The following is a 10,564-nucleotide window of genomic DNA, read 5'->3' on the forward strand; positions in this document are numbered from 1 at the left end:
TGTCGTTAATGTTGTGTGTGAGTGCCATTGTTATAGTATGTGTTCTATGTTAATAAATGTATGTCCTTGTCGAGGGAGTCTGTGCGTCCTGTTCCACACCCATCGGCACTCGAGCTAGCGGCAACGTTACAGAATGTCCAACCACCACAGGACCGCCAGCTCCCTCGGTGCAAGATAGACTTCCTAGCGGGAAGTACGTAGGCACATCCCGTGCTGCCACCTAGATCCCAGGATATTGGGGAGAGGACTGCGACCGACGTCTGTGTCCACTCCGGAGCTGGAGGGGAACACCCCCAGGAATTTCTTGGGGGTGGCCTGAGGCTATTGGGCCAGGGCCGAGGAGTACCGATGTGCCCTGTCAAGGGAGAGGGCATGTTTGGAACTGGGGCAGACATGCACCCCCCGTGTCCATATAGGCCATGGACACATCTACAGCGCCTACACTGAAAGCAGGTTCTGCAACATGGCGCCTTAAGTGTTTTCGTACAGGCGTGTCTGTTTGTGTGTATTTGCGCCTTGTGTATGTTTATAGGCACAATGTACTGTACACAAGAGCATATAGGGCTGCCCTGAAGGAGGCAGAGATCCTGCCTTCTTCCCTCCTCTTGAGAGGTCTCCCGGGCCGTTGGTTCCTAGCCAGCTTTGTGTTGGGTGGACACCAGGCATTATTGTGTCATTTGTATGTGTTTGTGCATGGCGGCCTGGGGTTCGCAGGCAGCCTGGGATGGACGTGTTGGGAGCCACACCCCTTGAGAGGGGGTTCTGTCACGGGACGCCCTCCCCCATGAGTCATGTGGTACAGCCTGCCGCGTGCAGTGGGGTTCACTATCATTTGTAGCCGTACACGCTGTGATTGCACATACCTGCACGGGGTTACCGTCGTGTGTCTATTTAAAGTGGTAAGTGTTCATGCTCTTTCTTGCTATGATTGCTGTGATCAGTTTAACAGCTTGCAGGTAGAAACTGTTCTTAAGTCTGGTGGTTCTAGCTCAGATGTTCTGGTATCTCTTTTCAGATGGTAAAGGCTGGGGAGTGTGCGGTCAGAGGAGGTGTTACTGGCTTTCCTTAGGCATCTCTTCTTGTAGAGGGTGGGACAGAAGCTGCAGTGATTTGCTGGGCTGTTTTCACCACCCTCTGTAGAGCCTTGCCTTCAGCAATAGTGGCACAATCATACCAGACCATGATGCAGTTGATCAGGATACTTTTAACAACGTGTTAGGTGTTGAGTGACCAGGTGAGATCCTCAGCTATGTGGACACCAAGGAACTTGAAGCTGATCACATTTTCCACCATTGTCCCCTTGATCATTATTGGAGAGTGGACTCTGCTCCCTCTTCTGAATTTAACAATCAACTACTTGGTTTTGCTGACATTGAGGGAAGGGTTGTTGCACCTGTCAATCTCACATACCGGACCGTCCACCGTTTCCCTGGCTACCCAAATCACTTCCTTGTTTTCCTGCTATCGTCTGTTTCTATGGATCCTTGTCTCCTTCCCTTTAGCTCTAGCTGTCCCTTGTTTGTCCTTTGTTAGTGTTTCTATTTAAACCTTGTTCCCTCATCCCTTGTGTTTGCTGGTCAATCGCTCCAGTCTATACTTTCTCTCTGCACTCTTGTCTAAGTTACTCTCTCACTTTTCATGTTCTCTAGTGTTGTTCTGTTCTCTGTCATCATCAGGTGTTCTCCTGTCACTTCGCTTCAATCTAGGTTTCACTCCCCCTGTTCATATATGCAAATATTGTCTAGTCTTTTCTTTTCAGCTTCTGTCTGTAACTCTCTAGTCTTCCATTTAGTTCTGTTTTCCTGTTTTCTGTTTCTGACTTTATCTTTTGTCTAGCTAAACTAACCCAATTCTGTACATTTCCCTTCCTTGTTTTTTTTTTATCCCTGCTTGTCTTAGGTTAATGCGTCGTTGTTCTCCCATTAGTTATTCCTTAGTGTTTACTTTTCTTAGTTGCCTAGTTATCATTCCCATCTCATTAGTCTGTTAGACAGTTGTGTGTCTTCTTAGTTAGTTTTGTCCTGTATGTTTTGTTTATCTGGTTGCTATGTATATTAAACTTGTTATTTGATTGTTTTTTTCTGTTTGTTAGTTTTCTAGTTATTTAATATGGCTTCCTTTATCTCCAGTTCTATTCACTCACACATCCGAAGTGATGTTACACGACGTGTGTTCGCCATTAACCTCCCTAGCGTTACAGCACCATTGTGATGAGTTTCACTTCCTCCCTGTATGATCCTTCATCAATGATGATGATGTTGACAATTATAGTTGTGTTACTGGCAAACTTGATAATAGTGTTGGAGCTGTGGTGCAGTCATATGTGTACAGTGTGTAGTGAAAGGACACAGCCTTGTGGACATCCAGTACTGAGTGTGAGAGAAGATGAATTATGGTCACCCATCCTGACAGACTGTGATCTGCAGGAAAGAAAGTCAGTTCAGCTGCATAATGTGTAGCTGATTCCAAGAGTCTTTAATTTAGAGACCTGTCTGAAGTGAATGATTGTATTGGTAGGTTAGAGTAGGTTAGAGTCCAATATAGCAATGATCTAGAATACTATAGAAATACAGGGATCACTGCTGATGCCTAGAAGTGCAAAATACATAAGGTCTATTTTAAACAATGAAGTGTAATAAACAATAAGTGCTAGAGTTTGTTAAACAACGTCAGTGTAATAAACAATACTCTAAAATAAGTAGTCAGCCAATATAGGAGCAGGGTCAGTTGTTATTTAAATATTCCACAAATAGATGCATCTTCAGTCTGTGTTTGAAGACTGAAAGGAACTCTGCTGTCCAGACAGCAAGTGGGAGTTCATTCCTCCATCTTGGAGCCAGGACAGAAAATAATCTCGATGCTAGTCTTCCATGAGACCTGAAGCATGGTATTTCAAGCTGAGCCATACTTGAGGTTTGAAGTACTCGAGGTATGGCTCGGGCTTTGACCATTGTCCTCATGTATGAAGGAGCTGGTCCATTTTTAGTTTTGTAAGCAAGAATCAAGCTTTTAAATCTGATATGTGCAGCTACTGGAAGCCAGTGAAGGGAGTGCAGCAGTGGAGTAACGTGTGAACTTTGGAAGATTGAAGACCAGTTGTGCTGCTGAATTCTGGACAAGTTGTAGAGGTTTGATGGGTCTTAGAGGAAGACCAGCAAGTAGTGAGTTGCAGTAGTCTAGTTTTGAGATCACAAGAGATTGCATAAGACCTGGGTAGCTTCCTGCAAGAAAAAGAGCCAAATCCTTCGTATGTTACAAAGGAGAAATCTGCAAGACCGGGTTAGATTTGAAACATAAGTTGAGAACGACAACTGGTTGTCTAAAGTTATACCCAGGCTATGGGCAGCTTCAGATGGTGAAACCAGGGAATTACTGGCTTTGCTCTTGAAGTCTGTCCTTGTGGAAGTACTGAGAAGAGTACTGCTGCTGATGATGTTGTCCTCATTGACACTAGGCTTGATGCTGTGAATAGTCCCACCATGGCCAGGAGGAGAATGTTATACTCTCCTGGGTATGTGCATGGCTCCAGGTGGGGTGAATGTGGAGCTGGACCAACATTATGCCACATGGGGCCACAGCAAGGTGCTGCATGTTAGTTGAGACAGTGTGAGGGAAAATGCTTAATGCTTGCTTAAAGGAGGAAGTAAGGAATATGTAACCTTTATGTGACCTTTGCCCTCATCTTGACCAGTCTGCAAGAAAGACAAATAGAGAAGTGATGGAGTATAACAGTTATCGCTGAACTGTTGCTGGGCAGGGGTGCAGTAGCAGGGAGTAACAACTTGGTCTTTACCAGGAAAGAATGTTCAAGGAACGGTTGAGATGCCTGGCACCTGGAGTCATGAGATTAGCGCATGACAGAACAACAGGGAATAGTGGGGGTATATGAACTCATGTGAGAGAGAAGTTGAAGGCTTCTCTCTCTTGATGCATAAGGGACAGAACCAATAAAACTCGCTCATCTGCACATCTAGCTCAAGTCCAATTGATTTCCTACACAGACAGTCTTCGGTTGTTTCATGGGCTGTTTTACGCATGTGGTCCTATGCATAGAAGCTGGTCCTATGGCACTGGGTGTGGTAGCTGCAGGTGCTGTGTGCCTGAGGAGAACTGTACTTGGAGCAGTGCATAGCATCAGGCACTTTTCCCACAGTGTGGAAAAAATGCTGAAGTAGCTGTGGTGGTGATTCTACTAGCCAGGCAACTGCACAGATGTAGAGCTCTATGTGTGCTGCTATGACCAGTGTAGAGCAATGAAGAGGCCACAGCATTAGTCAAATGCCATGCTTCCATCATTTCACTCCAGTGCACCTATGTAGAGGGTCACCATTGACATCCTGGGTCCCTTTTCCACCACTGATGCTGGGAACTGCTATGTCATTGTGTCTACCACCAGGGACCACCATGGTAATGCCAGTGCTTGGAAGAAGAGGGCATAAGGCCCGCACTGTCAGGGACAGCTACTCTCACTGGGAATGCAAGTGACAACAAGAGAGGCAAAGAGACATATAGTAAATAGTAGGCTTTCAACAACAAGTGCCAAAACAGCCAACACCAAACTGCATGCTCCAGTTGTGTAGATTAGCAGACTTTAAATAATTGCCCAAGCCTGCCTGGTCTGACTCATTTATAACAAACATCTTTGCCTCCCAATTTACCTGTACCAATCCTAAAAGACACCCAGATGAAAGGTTATCACACAGAGTGATGAGGAGGTGCTGAGGTGGAGAGATCCATGGCAAGTGTTATGTTATGACCCAATTGTACTGGCTTGATGGTCCGAGGGCAAAAGGATGTAACATAAGTAAAACTCACTCGTGGATAAGGTGATCCATGCGGATGGCCAAGATCGTGAGCTTTTAAAAGAAATCCCCACAGACTAGCTCACTCCAGTCATTCCAGCCCCTGGCAGCTGCCAGTGTGTGGAATGTAATTGCTTCCCTGCTTTGTGTTCTTAGTTAGAGCAAGCATGCTTCTGATTTTTTTGCTCATAGTTGGAACATGTATGCTTCTGCTTTGCAGGTGTGAAAATAAACTCAGATCATTCTAAGACCTAACAACTGCCTGCGTGCCTCTTCATGAGTAGTCTCCTTGAGCTCAAGTCTCTTGCAGCACTCCAGGAGGTTGACTGACTGAACCAACACAAAGTCAGTCCTGATAATAACAGTTAAGCATATTCTCATGACTTATATTGTGCTATGCAATAGAATTAGCTCTTTCATATATATTTGTTAATTATACTTTGGATAAGTTGTACATTACCTTTAAATCAGTTTTATATTAACATCAATTTTACATTAACCCTTCTCCCACACCGATTTTTGTAAGTAAGCAAAGTTCAATAAGCAGAATTAATTCGAAGTCAAAATAGCCAAAATGGTGCACAGCAAATTATTCATTTTTCAGTGTCCTGAAAAGAGACCAATACATTAGCACAAAGAACCACAACACACCTTAACTGCCTTCAAAACATATTTCTTGTTTGCATCTAATATTTCTAAAAAGAGTAAGATAAGCCACTTACATAAAGAAGTGAAAAGTATTAGAAAAAAGCAGGAGAAAGTGCTTTCGCTCCCTGATGACCAAGACAGAGAGACTGAAGAGGACCTTCTTCCCACAGGCCATTTGGGCCCTGAATCAGGGAAACTGATAAACTGGGGACCACCACCACCATGTAACTGTAAATATTCAGTTGTAAGCTGGAACTGTACATTGTGTACATACATTTATACATATCCATATATACATTGTTCATTGTGTATATAAACATATTATACATATATTATACATACATTGTTAATATATTTTGTATATATATAGATATATATTTCCCTATACACCCCTGTTTTTTTCTCCTCAGTTTGGACAGAGCACTCTCAAACCATGTCAATGCGAGTTATACTGTGTATGACTATGTATGTGACAAATAAACCAAACTTGAAACTTGAAACTTGAAACTTGAAAGAGCTCAGATTTCTGCACAGAAATGTAATAAAATAAAATAAAAGATTCAAATTACAAAATATCATGACTTGAATTTATTTTCATTTCATTATAAACCCAGACATTTATCATAGTTTTTATCCCAACTCCTATTATATTATATGAACTTTCATGTCATTTAAATGCCAGCAATTGTTACATTAATAATACATGTTAATAGTATAAATAATTATTACAAATAAATTACAAATAAATAATTATTGCTGATTTACACATTTATTATCTTATTATTAACTGAGATGCAAATGGAACCTGAGACATAGATGACAAATGTTCTTGCGGATCTCTGAAAGTTTAAGGCCATACATGAGTGGATTAAGAAGAGGTGGGATGACAAGAATTTCAATTTGAAAAAAGTTCCGCAGATGTTTTGGAAATTCCTTTGACCCATACCAACTGAACATTAAGTCAAAGAGCACAGCTATAGTAAAGTTTAGCAGTGACAGTAAATGTGGCCCACAGGTCTGCATGAATTTCTTTTTGTTGTCACTTGAATTCCTGCAAGCAACAATCAGTCTCTGATATGACAGCAAAACAATCACAGCATGAACCATGAATACAGAAATCACAAAAAGCCCATATATATTGTTGGCTGTACTTGAAATGCAAGACAACTTCACAACAGACCAGTTGTCACAGTAAAGTTTGTCTATGTGTGATCCACACAATGGCTGTTGGCTTGTAAGTATAAAATTTGGAAGGCCTATAATAAAAGGAAAAACCCATGAGTATAGGAGAGCTTTAGTCACTGTCTGGGTTCCCATAGTGTTGTGATACTCTAATGGCCTGCATATTGCAACATATCTATCATAAGCCATTATAACTAATGTTGTGTACTCACACATAATTGATGAGTATATAATAGCTGACTGTGTCAAACATTCACCATATGTTATCACATGTGACAATGAAAAGAGGTCATGCAAAAATTTAGGATAAAATCCTATTGTCCCATACAGTTCATTTAAACAAAGATTACATACAAAGATATACATAGGTTCATGCAAAGACTTCTCTAAAATAATTGTAATGACCAATGTAAGGTTTAAAATTATTATTATGAGGTAAACAGACAGAGCTAAAAAAAGAAAAAAAACATTTGGCTTCAAATCTTCCATTCCATCCAAAGTGAGTAAGATATATGATGTGTTATCATATGCTGAAATCATAACAGATTTGAGAAAAACCTAAAATTACAATTAATGTACAGTACACAGGGTTCTACTTTAATTTCTATTCAATAATAATAAGAGAACAGGGAGTTTTACCACATTTTAAAATCTAAACAAGGAAAAAAAATTACTGTAGTATATTATGTTCATAGAATAAGTTACCTATTCTGGGAAAAGAATGTAAAGAAAAATGCTGTTGATTTAAAAAATATATTTTGATTTGCTTATATCAAACTCCAAAAACAAATCCAGACTATAAAGATACCCTGGACCTAAGATACAATTATTCTGGTCTTGTTTACTGCCATAGCCTATTTATGCTCTATGTGCATTTTCCCTGCTATTGAGAGTCAGGACCTGTTTGCGTGTGACATTTGCATATGACCGGATTTCCCTTGTGTATTCATTCATTCATGCCTTTATTCATTTAAGTCTTGTTTTAGATCATTTTAAACCTCAAATTGCAAAAAGTAAATATTTCAAGTAAATAAATAAACAAATAAATAAATATTGACATAAGACACATGGAACTATGTCATACATTACTGTTGGTTTTTTTTAATGGGAAGCTCAAAGAAAAACACACTTTAATCCCAAAAAGTCTTCACCGGTGCTGCTATCCTTTAAACTTCAAGACAACCTAAAATAAAGTTAGATAGAACCGCAGACTACTCATTTTACTTATAAAAATTGTCTGACATTTGTTTGTTTTCCTAAGTAGCAACAATGAAGTATGTGCTTCAAGTAAGCATCCTATATCCTTTTCAAAATAGTTTTAAGGCATTTTGTAGAATGATCAAACCTTTTATATCATTTCAATCAGTGTCATAATTACAACTGACTTGACTCGTATTCTTGGCCACTCCTGCCCTGTTTGGACTAGGTTTCAGCTCACCTCAAGTCAAGTTCTTTATTGTCATATGCAATTTGATACTATGTATTTAATTACAATTAATTGCTTGTGCTATGGTCATGTATGTTCTAGTAAAAATTATGAAATGAAATGGTGGAAATTTTGGAAACATTAACAATTAAGATTATATTACTATTGATATTTAATTGAATAGCAGTAGTTCCAACTATTTGTTATAATCTTATCAACTGTGTCACAAGTTTACACTCAGTTAATAATGTAATTAAATGCTGAATGCTTTACTTCAACAGTAATCTTGGCTTTAGGTTTAAACAGAAAGATAATTCGGGTGACATGGTTCAACCAAAAATATATTTATTCATCAAAAACACAGCAAACACAGCCATAACAAGTGGGGGGGGAGACACTGGGGGAACTACCTGCTACTTATGTGTGTCTCTGTGTACATGTACATGCATTTGTGAGTGGGGGAAGAAATAATAGCAGACAAAGGGAAGCCTTATAGCACAAGGTTCAAATATGCTAGAATCTATTCATGGGCATTTGCACACAACAGAACACCAATGTAATGTTATACCAATGTATTTATTATGATACTAACGTTACACCAAAAGCAAATGTATTGATTATGATACTAATGTTAGGTCAATGTTAAAGGAAAATTGTAAACCGAATGGCTACTGTTGGGTTAATCATGAATTAATGGAAGCCACATGTGGGTCTCAGGATTTGCATTTGAAATGAAGAGAGGGAGTGAGAAATCAAAGCAGCATGCTCGGAATCCTTTATCTACAATTTATTGGTTTTGTAAATGCTAAACAAATCTCTACAATCAACTCTACAATCAACACAAATAAAAAACACCAAAAATGTTCATTAGTGGATATGGGATTGTCATGGTTGGTCCCTCCTATCGTCCATGTTCCATGGTTTCCCAGTCTTGTTTTGTTTTGGTTCCATTACGTAGTTTCGTTTTCTCCGCCCCTCATTTCTAATCTTGTTAAGGTATTTAAACCCTGTCTTGTCCCTTAACATCTTTGCTGTTTATTGGCTATTTTTGAAAGCCTGTATCTGTATGCCCGTAAGTTTGTACTCCATGCCTTTGTGTTTCATTCCAGCCCTTGTCTGTGTTTTAGTTGTTCGTGTACTCTAGCCCTTGTTCTTATCATGTGTCCTCGTACTCTCCATATTGGCTCAATGACCCTGGACTACTCTGATGACTATGACTCTGGATTTGCCCCTAATAAATCTTGCTCTTCTACACACATGCATCTGCCTCCTTACTGCTCACCATTACAGAGGTGCCCCTAGTCCCTATAGCTATATTTGGAAAGCACACCCTGAATTCTTTTACCTTTTGCAGGAATCTCTTTCCCATAAATACATTTTAAGGATTAATGTTAATCTAATGTTATGCCCCTGATTGCTAAGGCTGCTGCACTCCCTTCCTTCTGACTGTGCTCCAGTTTGGATTTGGATTCTGCTGCTGTCTTGTTACTGGCTCTTCCCTACCAATCAAGAAGGCCTATATATGTACCTGCCTAGAAGACTGAAGATGGCTTCTTATAGTTTAGACTCTTGCTTTGTACTTGGTTTTGTTTCACTTTGCTTCTTTCAATTTGCCTTTGTTACCCTTATCACCACATTAGCTTAGTAGTCCTTATGTTATTTAGTTCCTTCATTATCCCTTTGGTAAGCCTGGGTGTGTTTGTGTTCTCCCTTTCTCACTGTGTATCTATTGCTATTAGTTTCAGTTACTTGTTGGATTTACATACTTGTAAATAGTTTCTTGGGAGTGGTGCTTGTTTTTTTTGTGGGGGAGCTGTTTTTTGGTAAGGGAGTTGGTATAGAATTGTATAGTTTTTGTTTAAGGGTAGATGGCTCTGGTGTTTTGCAGTGTGGGTTTTGTTTATTGTTTTGGCACTTCAATTGCTCCTGATGTTTCACCAGTTTATATTATATTGACAAAACAATACATCACCTTTTCATCATGCACTTATTGTTACAGGTTGCTTTATTCCATATCCCACTTGGCCCAGTTGGTTTCATACTCTTTATTGCTGCTACGGTTGCACCACATAGACTAGGGTCATAAAAAATGGGGGCTCATCCTTCATTTTCTTTGGTCTGTTTTTGCTTGTCTGGTGTTTTTTACTTTGTTTGTGGGGGTGTGTGGTGGCCTTGTGAACTTGGGTGCTCCATGCCTGTCTTGAGCTCTAGTTTTTAGTCTGTCTTTAGCCAAATTCACCATGTGTGCTCTATGTGGAATCAAACTGATAAGTGCAGAATGGTCGATCTGCTTTTGATGGCCAACTTTTTTAGTATCGATATACCTCGGTCGGCTCCTAAAATGGAGATCAGTTATGTGTTGGAGGCATGATTTGGTAAATAACAGAACCCTTCCGTGTTGAAACGGTTCTCCAGGGGTTGCCACTGATGTAATTCGGGACTCAGAAATGGTAGAAGCTGTGGCTGACCCTGTGCGTGCGTCATACATAGATCCTGGTGGTTTCTG

At 40.0% G+C, this 10,564-nt stretch overlaps 1 protein-coding gene across 1 annotated transcript; it reads right to left on the reverse strand.

Annotated features, from left to right (window-relative positions):
- Positions 1–4,386: 4,386 nt before the first annotated feature.
- LOC113574932 (olfactory receptor 52J3-like) lies at positions 4,387–7,172 on the reverse strand. The gene is made up of 4 exons (XM_035527131.1): positions 6,256–7,172; positions 5,059–5,154; positions 4,659–4,669; positions 4,387–4,469 (listed from the first exon to the last, which is right to left on the reverse strand). Exons 1-4 carry the CDS (start codon positions 7,170–7,172, stop codon positions 4,387–4,389), a joined length of 1,107 nt encoding a protein of 368 aa, XP_035383024.1.
- Positions 7,173–10,564: the final 3,392 nt, after the last annotated feature.

This window comes from Electrophorus electricus, chromosome 6 (genome assembly GCF_013358815.1).
Source record: "Electrophorus electricus isolate fEleEle1 chromosome 6, fEleEle1.pri, whole genome shotgun sequence".
Classification (NCBI taxonomy): Eukaryota; Metazoa; Chordata; class Actinopteri; order Gymnotiformes; family Gymnotidae; genus Electrophorus; species Electrophorus electricus.

What these genes read in the sequence shown, in the direction of transcription:
- LOC113574932 (XM_035527131.1), bottom strand. Translation starts at nt 7,172, where the DNA reads ATGATTTCAGCATATGATAACACATCATATATCTTACTCACTTTGGAT. An exon ending in ATTTGTCATCTATGTCTCAG is followed by an intron (nt 5,155 to 6,255) that starts GTTCCATTTGCA and finishes TGTTATTATCAG; the next exon opens with GACTGACTTTGTGTTGGTTC.